Here is a 17,760-nt window from a genome sequence, read left to right on the forward strand (position 1 = left end):
TTGAGGAACCCCTGAAGTTACAGAATAAGGAGAAGAGTGCTGTCCATCAAGGACAACTTTAAAAATACGATTGGAAAGGAAGGATTCAATAATCTTGAAGATGTTGCCAGATACACCATAAGAAGATAGCTTATGGAGAAGACCAGCATGCCAAAATTTATTAAAAGCATTTGAAATGCAAGTGCAATGGCCTTAACCTCTCCACTTTTATCTAATGCACGATAAAACCTATCAGTTATTACTGTTAGCAAATTAGCTGGAGAACAAGAAGATCGAAATCCATACTGATGGTCAGAAAGTAAGTTATTAGATTCAAGATAAATTAAGTGTTTGTTAATTAAAGATTCCAAAACCTTGCTTATGATAGGAAAAAGACTAATGGGACAGTAGTTAGACAAATCAGATCGCTCTCCAGAATTTTTTGAAGATAGGGATAACAGATGCCGCTTTCCAGCAGGCTGGAAAACAAGACTCTGATAAGCCCTTGTTGAATAGTTTTGAGAGTATAGATGACAGCTCCGGAGAACACTTCTGCAAGACAATAACAGGTATGTTTTTTGGGCCACAACCTGTAGTAAAGTCTAGGCAGGAAATCACTTTAGATACAGAAGCTGGAGTGATACGAATGTCAAGCAATAGATCAACCTGTTTGTTTGCAATATCAGGTAGAACACAACTAGTGGAATTAAGAAATGATATTGATGAAAAATTTTTAGCAAACAATTCAGCTTTGTCTTTAGGTGAGGTAACAAAGTCTGAATCATACAAGAGAGGTGGAATTAAAGATTTGCCCTTTTTATTAATACTATTAAAGATTCTCCAGAAGTCACGAGAGCCTAATTATTGAGATGAGATATGAGATTTCATGACCCGAAAGTAGCGGGCTTTGGTGTTAGACAAAACCTTTTTACAATGGTTTCTAGCTGTAATAAACAGATGTCTGTTTTCTGGAGAATTGTTTTGCTGATAGATATGAAAGTAATGGTTTCGATTGACAATCACAGCAGCACAATGTTAGGAAAACCATGGAGGAGAGTGAGGACGACCTGGAATTGTTGAGAAGGAATAAAAGATTCCATGCCAGCCTAAATCCACAAATAATTTCTACCCAAGGGCCATCACAAAGAAAATCATGGAAAGAATTGCAGTCTGCTTTAAGGTAATGATAAGAGGTACTATGATAGGGGGATTCAGATGATGAAGAAGAATGAGATATTAGTTTTAGAGAGACCAAACTGTGATCAGAAGCACCTAAGGATAAATATGGAGAAACTGAGCACTGACTAGGATTAGAAACAAGACATAAGTCAAGAAGAGAAGGTAAATGATTTAGGTTGTCTGGAAAGTGAGTTAGAAAGTTGACTATTTGAGTTAGGGATTGAGAAAGGCAAAAGTTGTGGGCTTTAATGCCTGCAGAATCACTGACACTAAAGCCAAGCCATTCAGAGTGGTGAGCATTAAAGTCGCCGATAACAACTATATTAGCTTATGGATAAAGAGAGAGGGCTTTGTCAATATGATCAGAAATAACATCAAAAAAAGTGCAGTCTTGAGATGAAGGAGAGCGATATAGAACAAAGAGAAAGGTGATAGAGTGAAGTGGTGCTAAACGAAAGCACATGAAAGAATAGTATGTTGATTCAAATCTAGTTTCACGACAAATGGGTGAATTCTTAGGTATGTAAATGCTCAGGCCAAGCATATGACTATTGTAGTCTTTACGAATTAAAGGAAGATAACCATCATTGCTAAGATCACAAGATGAGATAGCTGAACTCAAATTAGTCTCACAAAGAGCAAGTTGGTCTGGTCAACTTTGCAAGAGATAAGACTCAATCAAAGTTTAAAGCAAGATAGTTGATAAATCAAAAGTTGTCACTTTTGTGAAAAAATGAACAACAAAAGTTGTTCAACTTTTCAGTTGAAAAAAATAAATTAAAAAAATAGCAATAATAGCAATATAAATATTGATACAATATAAACTTATATAAATAAATAAATATTTTTAAAAACTTTTCAAAAAATGATCGCGAATGTTTTAGAAACATCTTGAGTTTTTGACACGTTTTAAGAACTTGCTGAATGATGTGAAGATAATAAAATACTGCGATAAAATAAAAAATGCTTGGAATGTAAAATTTTCAAATTTACATGTAGCTCTTCCTGATGACAAAGGAATCTAAAAACTTTTTTTTAGACTCCCTGATTTTGGTAAAAATTACCTAAAACTGGAAAATGTACTATGGTTTTTTTTCTTTTTGTTTTTTTACTTTGTGTCACCCTATTGGGCAATATAAAAGAAACAATTTCAGACATTTAATTTATTCTGTCATTACAAAATTTATTAATCAAATAATTTATTTTACTAACAAGTAGCAATTTATTTCCTTATTTCCTTATTTTCCTATTATAAGTATTGAGAAAAAATGTCAAATATAGCAAAAACATTCTTAAAAGCAAAAAGACCTCAAAACAAATAAACAGAAGAGAGAAAAATTAACAAAATTTCTCATGGTTCTAGTGTACATAGTAAATTAGTTTCTTAATTGTTTAAATTATTTGGACTGATAAAAATTGTGAATAAATTGGATATCAAACTTTCAATTGTTGTTAAATTGTTATAAAAGATGTTTTTTTCATCAATTTGTATCAAAATCAGTAGCTAAAAACAACACCACTCTAAAAAAGAATACAAAAGTTGTATAAAAATAATATAAAAAAATTTCTTAGTTTATTTAATTAAAACTTTATAATTCATTAAACTTTTGTTTCCTTTTTTAGGATTACTTTTTTTTTCTCAGTAGATAATTATCTACTGAGAAAAAGCTAAACTTAAGTTTAGCTTTTTCTTCAAATTATTGACAAGCTTTATAAGTTAAAAAAAACTTGAGAACTGCTGTGGTCAGGCTTGATATTAAGGTGACCATATGTACTTGTTTGGCACGTACAGTAAGTGTTTGTCGGTATTTTTGTGCATTTGGGGTTTGTACGCGTTAGTGTACATGTATATATATTTAAAAAAAGCAAATAAAATTCTTTCAAAAAATATTATTTGAAAGACTTTTAATAAATGAATTTTCTAAAATATAGTTAAAAAACAAAATGAATATAATTCCAATAAACTTAACTATAAAACACGAAACTAAATTAATTAAAGTCTCATAGGCATTTTAAATAAAAAGTTTTTTAAATTTGCATTAGGGAAGAAAAAAAATTACTTCAAAAGATTTTTCAACTACAACAAAGAAAATGCGCTTGTTTTATCAATTTTTGTTTGGTTTATAATTTCTTTTTTCCCTAATTATTGTAAATAATCCTTTGCGATTTATTTTAATAAGAAGTTTATAAAAATAAGTGTTCATAAAAATAAGTGTTCATAAAGATAAGTGTTCATAAAAATAAGTGTTCATAAAAATAAGTGTTCATAAAAATAAGTGTTCATAAAAATAAGTGTTCATAAAAATAAGTGTTCATAAAAATAAGTGTTCATAAAAATAAGTGTTCATAAAAATAAGTGTTCATAAAAATAAGTGTTCATAAAAATAAGTGTTCATAAAAATAAGTGTTCATAAAAATAAGTGTTCATAAAAATAAGTGTTCATAAAAATAAGTGTTCATAAAAATAAGTGTTTATAAAAATAAGTGTTCATAAAAAAGTAATTTAAGGTCTTTATAACTATTTATACATCAAATTCAAAAAATGAATAGTAAGAAGATTATATTAAACACATTTAATGATAATTTAAAGAAAATGTTTCCTTTTTTAACGCATATCAAAGATGAGCTCCTCAAATGTACTATTTGTCAAAGCCTACTTGACATTAGTAGTCGTGGTTGGTTTGCAATTGAAGATCATTGCAAATCTATCAAACACAAAATGGCATTGGATGCTTCTATATCATCAAACAAAATCACAAAGTTGATTAAGAGTCAGAGCTTTGATCAAAATGAAAAAATATTTGCCATTCAAGTGCTGATTGTACATCAAAGCTAATTTAGAAGTTTTATAATCCAAGATTTGCTTGTGGGCATACAAAATGTGAAGCAATAATTGTAAATGTGTTAAAGAAATAATGTGAAACTAACTCAGAAAATGCTTTAATAATAGAATTATGTGTGTCAATTCTTTCTAATGCATCAAACCACAAAGATGTTAAAATGTATCCAATTTTGGCATGTTAATTTGATGTTAAAGAAGGAGTGCAAATTCAGCGGAATAACATGGATTGTGTAAATGGAGAAATGTCAGATATTTTATCAGAAGTTATCTTTAAATGCATTAGTGCTAACAATGTTTCTTCAAAAGTTTTGACTATTTCTGCAGACAACACCAATACCAATTTCGAAGGTTTAAAACAAAACGAAGCAATATTCACAAAAATTAATCGTTAAGTTGAACATATTTTATCAAACGCAATAAATACTGCATCTGGTTGTTTATCTATTGATGTGGAGATAATTATTCCTCAAATTTATTTATTTTTTTACCGTTTTACTGTTCGAGTTTTTAGTTTAGAAAATTTCTGTGATAAGGCCGGTGTGGAATATCAAAAATTGCTCAAAATTTCGTACAAACTTCTCAAAAGTTCGTTGGTTGACCAGCTATCGAAAGAGTTATATCAGCCACTAAAATCAAAGCTTAGAAAATTGTCCAAAACTTCTATTAGACTTTTTTAATAATGAAATGGGTGAAATAGTATTGTTTTTTGTTCACAGTCAAGCCAATGTTTTTTATAAGACTGTAAAAAAAATTGAGAAAGATGATATTTCTGCTGCTGAAGTTGCCTTAGTATTAAAAGATTTGAACGACCAGATAAAATCTAGAAAAGAAGAATAATTTCTGCCTTTCATGGTAAGACAACATTTGCAAGTTAGCAAAGAAAGTAGTCATCATTTAAAAAACCAATTTCTGAAAGATGTAGACATTTTTTACAGTGTCTGTCTTGAGTAAAACAATGACTGGGCGTGTCACTTTATTCAGGTTAAAGTTTTTTAATGGTCTTTACTTAACTATAAAGTTGAAAATTATTGAAACTACAACTTTTTTGAAAAAATTAATAGAAATCACATTCGATGATGATGAATTGTTTGATGAAATTCTGAGAACTAATTTATATTGCACAGAGGAAAAGTTTTCTCCTTGGAACTCACAGACTGTTGAATGTGACAAGCCATAGGTTAAAATTTCTTCTCATTTCGAAAATAATCACGTTTCTTATAACAATTTGTTAAAATTGGTGGATCATCTTACTTGATATATACAGTATCGGACAAAACGAGTGCAACCAAATAATGCTAATTTAGTTTCTTATATAAAAGTGCTGCATTTTTTCAATTTAGAGAAATAACTATGTAACTGTTTAGAGACAAAGTTCTTCAAGTTTTATTCATCACAAAGTTCATTATTTGTACACAAAAAATAATAAATTAATCAAAAGTATTAAAAAAAGTTGATTTCCTTCTGGACAAAACAAGTGCAACTCGACAAAATGTTGACCAAGCTGTATTTTGCTATCAATATTTTGTGGCGAATCCTTTGTTCTCGATCACAGCCTTGCATCTTTGAGGCATTGATTCAATCAGGTGATCAATGAAACTTTGTGGAATCCAAAACGCCCAGGCGTTTTGGATTTGTTCAAACAGTTGATCCTTATTACGAACACCTTCACGATTAATTCTGCGGTAAAACGGTCGACGTACACGGTAAATGCCATCGCTCCTAATGATGTTGAACTTCGATTCATCACTGAACAGGACAGTTCGCCATTTCTGCACATTCCAGTCAATATGAGATGTAGCAAACAGGAGTCTTTTCTTCTGGTTTTTTAGTGAAATCAGCGGTTTCTTTGCAGGGCGTCAAGAAAACAATCCGGCTTCAACAGCACATTGTCTGATTGTTCGGTCCAATACAGGCAGCTCTAATTGCTTTTGTATCTCGACTGATGATATCCAGGGATCCTTCTTGACGGATCTGACGATCATAGAATCCTCTCTAGAAGTGGTGGAACGCGGTCTTCCACCTTTATTATCTGCTGCCAACTTCCCCGTAGAACTATATATAGAGCATAGTCATGATACGGTCCATTTTTTCATGCGATATTTATCACAAATACTTTTTTGTGACATTCCACTTACGTAATCGCCAATAATTTTCTTTCTTAGTTCCAATCCAAGACTGTCGAGAGCCATTTTTGCACTTGAAGTCATAAAAATAATAAAAATAAATAATCACGCTTCTCAAGGCTTACCGTGTTACATTTACCTTGTGATGATACAATAATGCTCTGTGGGACACAACGTCTTGGTTGGATGTGGACTGTATTGATGTAATGAAACACTTGTTGTATTTCACTTCTTATATTGATGTTCTTCGATAAAACACTTTGATAAAACTCACTTCGATAAACTGTCTTGATAATACTGACTGATTGACTGATTGACCATATACTGACTGAATTACATGTCGATTTACATGTTTCTTATATAGTAAAATGAACCTGTGTGAACCTGTTCTGGAAGCATCTAGATGCTTCTTTTCGATACTTCTGGAAGCTTCTGGATGTTTCTGAATGTTTCTGGATATTTCTGGATGCTTCCAGATGCTTTTTCTGGAAACTTCTGGAAGCTTCTGCATATACATATCAGGGGTGTGCTCTTGGACTTTTGTTTGGAAGAAAGACAACTGAAATTAACCAGTTTGTTAATGTTAGTTGTCGCTAACCTTTTCTTATTTTATGGGCGGGTGTCATTTTCCCTTATATGACTAAGTGTAAACTAGAAATGGTTTGCGTAAATAAAATTAGTAATGTAAACGATTGATAACATTGATTTTTTTTACTTTCAGATTAACTACATGCCAATATATATGCTATTAGTTTTTTCACTTAAATTGAATGCTTATTTTATTTAAAAAATTGGCAGTTCGTTTTTACAACATCAAAGTTTTGATAAATATAAATAAATAATTTACAAATACTTTAAAACCCTTTGCTTTTAATGTGATGTAATTGTTAATATTTTATTTGTTACAGGAGCCTGAAAACTATTGATATTTTAAAAGTATTTTAAAGTAGCGCGTTGTAATTTAATTTAACATAATTTAACTTTTGTCATTAATTTTAAAGGATTTTAACTGCGTTAAAAATCTTTTAAAATTAACAACAAAAGTTATTAAGTTAGAATCCAATTTTGGTGTTTGATTAATAAGATTATATTTCTTTATAATTTATATTTAAAAACAATCTTTGCGTAATATTTTGTTTATTACAATTTATTTATTTTAATTTTCATGTATTTGATGTAGTATTTCTAATAAAGATTAGAAACAATTTATAGTTAGATTTTATCAGTTGCCAATAAAATAAGCGTAACTAAAAGCAAAAGGAATCGTAGTTTATGTTTATAAATGTATTATGTCTAAAGAATTTCTGCAATATGGAATATGGAAAACGGTATGGAAAAAAAAAGAAACAAAAAATTTTTAATACATTTGTGAAAATGTATTTAAAATTATGAATAGGGTAGTGGTGTAGTGGTAGAGCGCTCGCCTCATAAGCGAGAAGTTCCAAGTTCAATCACCCCATATAGAGTTGAAAGAGGGTTGTAACCACAACCAAAGTAGCTTCCCTCAACAGTATTGGCCTTAATGGCCATGGGGAGGTGAATTGAAATAAAAAATTAAAATAAAAAAGAAACCTAATTAAAAACACTTCTTCCATTTTATTAAAAAAAAAAGTTTTTAATTTGCTTTTGCATATTATTATCTACTAGCAGAAAGCATAATACAGGTTATGGTGGGTCAGTTACGTAATTAATTTATAGTGGCTGTTTTCCATAATTCAAAGTTGCGAAACATTAACTAATGCTCTTTTCGAAAAACCCCTTCAAATTTAAAAAAATAAACCATCTGTCAAATTAACATAAAAAGTTGAGGTAAACTAATTTACCAATTATTTAACATTTTTTGAGTAATTTACAACTGTCATAGGTCATATCAGTGTGTAAGGCAGAGCCATTTTCCTCGACATTACTAAGTTCAACACAATATGTTTTTAGTTACTAACACAAAATAATAACACTTCATATTGCTTTAAAGTGACGAAAAACTAAATTCTTAATTCTTGTTATATTTTTTATAACATGAACTTTAATTAATAAGATTGAATAATAGTTAAATAATAAGAAGTGAACATAAATTATACAGGATTATTAATTTTTTGGTATCCCCGTGATACATTTTTATTTAAAAAAGAAAATTGTCTTTAAAATGTTAAATGCACACAACTAAATAAATTTAGTAAAAATAGCTAAGCAATTGAGTACAAATAAGTTTGAAACAAAAAAAAATTTAATTTACAATCAAACATGTATATAACAAATTGAAAAAAATATGTAAACTTTGATCTTTTATATTGCATTAATGCGTCATATGACAAACCTAAAATAAAAATTGTAACAGATAAGTAGACATAAAAATAAAAAAAATAAAAAAAAACTGGAAAACAATTTACCTGCTTTTCGGTAGCCTGTTGTCATACTTAAGTTGCTGTCATGATGCAGCTTGTTGGTGTTGTTTTATGGCGTTATTTTATGTTGGCCTTTAGTAAACTTAATTTATCACAATAGATTTTATCTATTTTAAATATTTTAAAGATTTAAACTATTAAAAAGCAAAATAACAAATGCTTCAAAGAACCAAACTATAAACATTAAAGATAAAAAATCAAATTGAGATATAAATAAATTGCATTTATATAGTTAAATATATTGCCTTGGTAAATTTTAAAAGCAGTGTTTTCAATAAATTATACAACCAATTAATTATTTTTAACAATAGAATTTAGCATCGTTATATTATAATAATTGGGTAACGAATCAATTTAACTATATTTAAGTTTAATTAGTGAAAAAAAAATAAAATTTTAACTAAAAAAGACCAAAACAAATCAAATATACAACATAATATATTATTAAAAAAAAATTACAAGTTAAAAAAAATTACAAATTAAAATTACTCAAGTAACCAAGTCAGGTCTATCATTTGCTGTCTGACCTGGATATAAATTTTATTATTATTTCTTCAAAAAAATTAATAGTAAACGTTTTTAAAAAATTCACAAAACTATACAGTATTTTGTTCTTCTATACCACATAAATACATCATCTGATAAATCTAAAGTAAAAAATGTAACGAATAAGTAAATAAATTAAAAAAAAAAACATTACATATAAAAAATGAAAAAAAAGCTGTTGTGATTTGCCAAATTAGTAGTTGTAAAATATTATTATTTCGTGTTAGCTTTTACAAGATAATTTATGCCGGAACATCATGATTCCAAAATATTTATAGAAAAATCATGTAGTAAACAGCGCTGAAGACAAAAAATCAAATTGAGATAAAACAAATTGTATATATGGCAAAATAGTTTGTATTGACTTTTAGTGAATGATTAAAAGCAGTGATTTTTAATAATAAAATTACCTATTTATCATTTTTAACAATAGACACCAACATGAAGGTAAGCCAAATATCTATCAACTCAAAAGATAACAAAAAAACTACATCACAGCAACAACACACAACTATAGCAAACACCATAAGTTAATATAATATCCATATAACATAACTTATGTAACATAACATTCATATATAACAGAATATAAGTAACAATATTACGCAAAGTGTTATTAAAATACATTATTATGTATTTTTAGAATAATTAATAATAAAGGCTTGAAAACACCCAGACCTAAAACAGTAACAGTTAGACACTAAACACTGTTGTGTAACCCTCTGTTATATGTGCATCACTTGGCTGGCAAGGTTGACAAATCTTGCTCTACACGTTTACCAAATCATAGCACTTTGAAACAACATAATATAAACATTATGTACCAACTACAAACACAATAAATGTGTTTAAATATGTATATAAGGTTAAATATATACCTTATATACATATTTAAACACATTTATAAAACAATTATATAACACATATTAACACATACACAAACCATAAAAAAACACTTTACATTATTATAAAAAAACATTGACAAAACAACTATAAAGCACATATTACCACATACACATACTTATCAAAAAAGCATATATGCAAACAATAAACATGTCCAAACAAAAATTTTAAAGATGACACAAGAAAATTTAAAAAGAAAGTAAACAAAATAAATATATACAAACAATACTCTTTACCTTCATTTTTTTTTTTTTTTTTCATAAGAACTGTAATCTTCATAACAAAATTGAAACTTTACATACAATAACATATGACATGCCATGTCAGTGTTGGCACAAAATTTTAATTTACTTTTCTAAATTTTCTAAAAAAGTACAACAATAGTTAATAGCATCACAGAAATTTCAAAGTAGTAATAACCAATTTTATGGAAATAGCATTAGTATAACTTTTTTGTTGCATAAAAAATAATTAGGCCTCATCCATACCCCTATTATCCTTCTAAAAAATAAAATAATAAAAACCGCTAAAAAAAAATAAAGCTAAAAGAAAAACTAAAACAAACAAAATGTAAACGATTTAAAAAATTAATAGGAATGATCCTTTTTACTAAAAAAATATCCTTTCTAATAAAAATGTTATATATAACTATTTTCTATACTTACTTCAATTATAATATGATCTTAACAATGATTATTTATTTAATATGATTCTTTATGTAATATTTCTAAACTAATAAATAATTATTAAATTCCAAAAGGAAAAAAGTTTTAACTCGATTAAGACCAATGACCAATGACCGTGTGCATTTTGAGAATGCGCTCTTTCAAAGCCTAGTAACTAATGAAACGACATTAAACGGTAAATGTTAAATGTTTTCTGTAGCAATTATATTAAGATAATAATCGATGATGGAGAGAGATGTTTTACATAATGAATTAGTTAGCAAATGATAATAAAAAAATTTCTTTAAATAAAATTGCAAAACTAATTTATATTCCTTTAAAACTAAATTTTACATTCAATGTTTTATTATTTTACATTACTTCAAATTTAGATTTAGATTTTTAAAATATTTATATAATATAAATATATATACATATATTTATATATATATATATATATATATATATATATATATATATATATATATATATATATATATATATATATATATATATATATATATATAACCTTTCGTTATGAAAGTGGGTCAAACTCTACCAAACTTTCTAAATTTGTGTGGAGTTTATAAATTAGATAGCGCAATTTCCAACGTAAAAGTTATATTGTAAGGTAATATTGTCGAACTAAGAATAAGATGTTTTAATACTTAAGATGCCTTTAAAATGCTGTGTACCTCTTTGCAAGTTGAACTATCACTCAATTACAAAAAAATATCAGTTTATAAAAAAAAAAAATAAAGATGAAGTTAAAGATTAGTGGTTTTCTAAAAGCGGATGATCTTATATTTGGCGATATTTAATCCTTGTTAAGTGATGATGTTATTGTTTTTCAGATTAATAAAAAAAGTTTACACAATCCAAAATGCAGAAACTTGGTGTTCCATTATTTCTTTTAGATATTTTTAATGATTATTCATTTGTAGCTTACCATAATGCCACAACTTTTAAAATTTCATCTTTAACTGTAAGCAAATATTAATAAAAACAAAATCAGCCATATTTGAAGATTTTAAAAAAATAAAAAAAGTTTGCATCAGTAAAATTTTATTCTTAATGTTGAAAAGTTTGAGCACCTTGATGTCCTTAATGTTGAAAAGTTAATGTTGGTGGAGTTTTATATACTCCAGATATTATATGTAAAGCATGAGTTTTTTGCTATGCGGAAAAGTTTATATGATCGTTTGTGGTTTGACTACAAGTTGCCAAGTATACTGACTTTAACACGATTGACTTTAAAAATAAGCTTAATGGAGAACCTAAATTTCATGAATAGTATTTTTATGAATTTAGATCCATTGATAAGAACTTTTATACTTTTAATTGATGAAGTTTATATCAAAGCTTCATTAATTTACCAATGAGGTGCTTTGTTTTGTCATGCAGTAAACTACCCTGAAAAGTAGCTGAAACAGTTTTATCATTTATGATTTAATGTCTTTTTGGAGGTCCAGAATTTATATGTAGAGCACAACTTGTTGCAAGTCTTTCCTCTGAATTTTAGTTTGCTCAATGGCAACAAGTTGGTGATATAATAAATAATATTAATAATAGTAAGACACTATCTAAGGCAATAATTACTGATGTTAATTGTGTAAATCAATGATTTTTCAAAATGTTTAGAATAGTTGATAATAAACCATGGTTAACAACATCAGGTATATATTTACTATATGATTATGTACATCTCATTAAATCTATACGAAACAATTGGTTGACAGGAAAGACTGACGAGCTTCAATTTTTGCACAATAGACAACTGACTTTGACTAAGTGGAATGATTTGGAAACTTTATATAAAACTGAGTGCAATAGTCTTTTTTTTTTATTTTTTAGTCATTTGTTGTTATAGTGTGTCGACAAAACTTTGATATGTAATTTTTTATTCACAAAGAATATATGCAGATAAATTATATGTATATGCATATAGTTTTATGTATTTAATTATAATATATTATATTATATATAATTAATATTGTTAACATATTCAAATATTGTTTGTATGTATGCATATATATATATATATATATATATATATATATATATATATATATATATATATATATATATATTATTCTCATATATATTATTCTTATATAAATATATATATTATTCTTAAATATATATATTTAATATATATATATAAATATATAATATATAAATAAATATATATAACTATATGGAATTGTTTTGCTCTCATTTATTAGTTTTTATTTATGGTTGTTATCATGTTTATATATATATATATATATATATATATATATATATATATATATATATATATATTATATATATATATATATATATATATATATATAGTATATATGTTACTGTTACCCACAGTACCAGGAATTAGCTAAATGTTAATGTTTATAATATATTATATATAAATTAGATTATATTATAAACATTAACATTTAGCTAATTCCTGGTACTGCGGGTATCAGTAACATATATACTATATAGCTCTAGTTTATCTATTGAGCACTCTTTCAAGTATACAATATTATACACGATAGTATAAAGATATTTTCTTTATTTATATATATGCACTTACGTATATATATATATATATATATATATATATATATATATATATATATATATATATATATATATATATATATATATATATATATATATATATATATATATATATATATATATATTATGGTTATATATATATAATATTGTTATTTTAAAATTAGTAAAGTTGATACATTTATTAAACATTTTTTGTTTAAAGAATGTCCTGAGTGTCATTTAAGTATATTCTTGTACGTGGTGGTTGTATGCATTTTACTTGTACTCAATGTAGTTATGAATTTTGCAGCGGATGTTATATGAGTTTTCTCAAGGGAGGGGTTAGTTCTTTTTTTTCTTTTTCTTTTTTGTTGATTCTAATTTAATAATTTTTTTTTTTTAATAAAATTTGAATTAGCTGAAAGAATTAAAATATATATATTTATTTTTATAATTCTTCTAAAAATGATTAGAAGAAGAAGAATTTTCCATAAAATTATAAGAGAGTATATTAAAAAATCTATATTTTATATTTAATAAGATCAAATAGAAGATAATTGAGGATTCAAAATTAAAAATTTGTGTTTTTATATTTTATTGACAGAGATGTCAAGTTAATCCTGATTGCGCCAAGAAAGGTTTACATGCTCACCACCCACGTGACTGTTATTTTTATTTGAGAGATAGATCTGTGGATGAACTTAGAACTATTCTAGAAAACAATAACGTTGAATATGACAAGGATAGGCCTAACCAAGAAATGCCTGATAACCAAAGTATTTAGTTTATTAATTTTTATAAGTTTTTTATATTTATTTGTTTTTTGTTTTTTTTAATGAAATAAAAGTGATATTTTTTTACAGTTAATGGTCCATATCATTGTTCAATACCAATATCTGAAGCCTATCTTGATAAACCATGCGGAAAAGACTCACCTGATAATATGGCTGGACTTTGCGAGTTAGTGGATTTTTGATTTTTAACCTTGCTTTTTTTAAACCAGTTTTTTAAAAACAATAAAAAGACAAGCATTGATATCTGAAATGGGTGTAAAAGGCAATTATGTTGCAAATGTTAGAGGAGTTAGTTTTAGATAATGTAATTAATTAGAGTAAATAATTTTTTCTTCACTTATTTTCACTCCAATTTAAAGGTGTAAAAGTAAGTTATTTTACTCAAGGAGCCATTTTGCTTGTGTGTGTTTGTGTGTGTGTGTGTATACATATATATATATATATATATATATATATATATATATGTGTGTGTGTGTATATATATATATATATATATATATATATATATATATATATATATATATATATATATATATATATATATACATACATATATATATACATATATATATATATATATTTATATATATATATATATATATATATATATATATATATATATGTGTGTGTGTGTGTGTGTGTGTGTGTGTGTATATATATGTATGTATGTATGTATATATATGTATATATATATTTATGTAATTTTATAAATAATTTTTATTGTTTACAAAACATAAAAAACTATTTTTATTATCTTCATGAGGAAAATAAATCTTGAACTAGAAAAAATTATTGTGGAAAGGCTTAAATCCGGACAATCCTATCGTGAAATCGCTGCTGAGTTTGGAAAGTCTCATAATCTCATATATAAAATCAAATTGCACAATAATTTAGAAGTGAATAAGCCTAAAAGTGGTTAAAAGAAAATGTTTACACCAAGAGACCAAAGAACAATCACTCGTTTAATTGCTTCTGGAGAGTCTAAATGTTCATGCAAGACAACGATTACAGATTTCCTAATCCACTTAAGAATATATTTTTGAATATAAAGGATAAAAAACAGCTGCGTACAAACTAAATTTATTCTTCGTAATATTTCGATCTGCTTTTGCACAGATCGTCATCAGACGTAAAATATAATACAAAAAAACCGTTACAAATATTACATAAAAACGTCAAAGAAGACATTAAAAAGAAGCCATAAATGATTACATAATACTTGTAAAAAATCTATATTTTGCTTCGTTTCGGGCGTGTATCAATAAGTTTCTTTGATATTGTTTAGTAATATTTTCTGCTTTTTTCGATTTAATTGGTGATCTTACTTTTAACGATGGTGGAATTATATGATTGGAAACGCACCTTTGAAGAAAGATTAATTGGTTTTTCGATATTGCATTTCTAATTTTTTGTTCTTGAAGTTTTACTGTAGAATTATATATCTCCTTGCTGTAGGAATTAGTAATAAAATGTTTCAATGTCATATCTTGTTGTACGTGAATATATATATATATATTTTTTTGAATATAAAGGATAAAAAACAGCTGCGTACAAACTAAATTTATTCTTCGTAATATTTCGATCAGCTTTTGCACAGATCGTCATCAGACGTAAAATATAATACAAAAAAAACGTTACAAATATTACATAAAAACGTCAAAGAAGACATTAATATATATATATATATATATATATATATATATATATATATATATATATATATATATATATAATTATTTTAATAAAGCTCAATTTTATTGAACGTTATATGTTAATATTCGCAATATTAAAGAAATTAAATGCATTAAATAAATATTAATAACAAAAATACCATTTTGACAACCCATGACCACACCTACCTGTGCAATCATAACCACTAATTTAAATTTAAATTCCTCAACCTCAATTACCTATATTTAAGCATACAACTGTTCCATCTAATTGAAAAAACCATTAAAAAACCATCTAATTGAAAAAACCATTGAAACATTCCAGGACCATCCTTGACCACACCTAATAACCACCTGTACGTTTATGACCACTTCCAGAGACTAAATATACCATATATATCAGTTTGACAATTCTTAGAAAATAAGATTTTTTAAAAATTAAAATTAAAAATATATTCATTAAAAATGTAGCTTACTAACATAAATATTACTAAATGGACAAAAGTTTTATGACTTTACATAAAGTTTGTTTTTACTGTAAATATGTATTTTTTAACTTCTTTTATGAATTAAAGGACGACAACTATTCATATGCCTAAGGGTGCAGTAGCTATAAATGCAACCTTGCACAATTGCATGTTTATTAAAATCTGGTTCATTGAATAAAGCAAAAAAAAGAAAAAAGAAGAGAAACATAATTAATAAGATTATTCATAAATAAAAGCAATTAATTAAAAAGCTAATTTATAAATTAAAAGTTTAAAAACTTTTTAATTTATAAATTGCCTGCCAAAACCAAAACCCTCAGTTAACGTAGCTACACTCCTTGCATGTTCTATCTATTTAACAGCTGATGTAGCAGCATTCCTTGCTTGTTCTACCTATTTGTCAGTCGATGTAAATAGTAAAAAAAAATTAAAACATTAAGAGTGTTTTTGTTTTTTATTAAAAAAATAAAAAATATTCTAGTTTATTAAGTTAATTTTTTGTCATTTTTAAAAAACAATAAAATTTAATTAGTTTCACTTAAAACTTTTTCAAAATAAATTATTTGAAGGCGAAATTAAAGTATGTTTACTATTTTTTTTGGCCTTTATAACATTTTAGCCTAAATTTACAGTTGTTTCTTTTCATTTTTCATTTATCAGCATTTTTCAATAACAAGATGACAGGACCTTTTTTTACAATTTTTTAACTGATTAAATTAAAATTTATTATTTCTATTGTTAACAAAACACAAAAAAGTTAAAAATGAAATTTAAAAATTTTATGAATCTAAACTTTATAATTATTTTTAGATTACATTATATTGAGTACCTTGTTGCGCTAGTAAACAAAAATAACTTAGACCCAGTCTTAGTTTTATCGATTGAAGAGCTTAATGTTGTATTGACAAGAAGTTATAAAGATCTTTTAAAACAAAATGAAAATGAAGCCATTGAAGAATTTCATGAAAGATTACGAGAGGTATTTATTTATTTGATCACCTAGATTATAGTCTTGACTTAAAATAAAAAGCTTAACTCGAGGTGCAAAAAAAATAATCAGTTGTCTTTAATTCTTATTTAATTGTCTTGCCTAATTTTCTTGTAATCCTTAATTTTAAAGTTTTTTATTTTTTTAAAAGCCATAAAATAAAATTGAAAAAAGTTAATTTTTAACTTTTATTATTTTGTCTTTCACTACACCTTCCACATAAGCATTATATATTTTAATAATCTATTTATTAATGTTTACGATTTTTCTTCGTTTCCACTGAATGCTAAAAAAACCCTGACAGATTTTTGCAACTATATTTTGCACTACGACTCTTTTTGCAAAATTGCAAAAGATGGTGTTAAGAAGTTTTTCTGGAGCAGGTGGAAGTAAAGTTTGAATTGGCTCCAATGTAATACCTACTAAATTCCTGCCCCAGTCTGTTGGGTCCAGTTGATCGCCTAGCCATACTTGAACTTGATAGTATACTCGATATAAGTGTTGAAATTCACATCACATGAAAATTACATTAAAAGAAAGTATGTTAATAAAAATAATAGAATAAAATATTAGCAAAATAATAATAATAAACAAAACATAAATATTAAAAATAAACGTTTCCATTATAATTTTAAAAAAA

General features: G+C 26.1%; 1 protein-coding gene across 1 annotated transcript in view; it reads left to right on the plus strand.

Moving 5' to 3' along the window:
* Nucleotides 1-17,760, plus strand: part of LOC136092468 (uncharacterized) — a 129,179-nt gene that overhangs the window by 110,203 nt on the left and 1,216 nt on the right. The window contains exons 13-16 of the mRNA XM_065820743.1: nucleotides 13,404-13,521; nucleotides 13,785-13,956; nucleotides 14,044-14,140; nucleotides 16,943-17,111. Of these exons, the coding sequence (XP_065676815.1) occupies nucleotides 13,404-13,504 (101 nt within the window). The 3' untranslated portion in view covers nucleotides 13,505-13,521; nucleotides 13,785-13,956; nucleotides 14,044-14,140; nucleotides 16,943-17,111. The remainder of the gene's footprint in view (nucleotides 1-13,403; nucleotides 13,522-13,784; nucleotides 13,957-14,043; nucleotides 14,141-16,942; nucleotides 17,112-17,760) is intronic.

Source organism: Hydra vulgaris, chromosome 15 (assembly GCF_038396675.1).
Source record: "Hydra vulgaris chromosome 15, alternate assembly HydraT2T_AEP".
NCBI lineage: Eukaryota > Metazoa > Cnidaria > Hydrozoa > Anthoathecata > Hydridae > Hydra > Hydra vulgaris.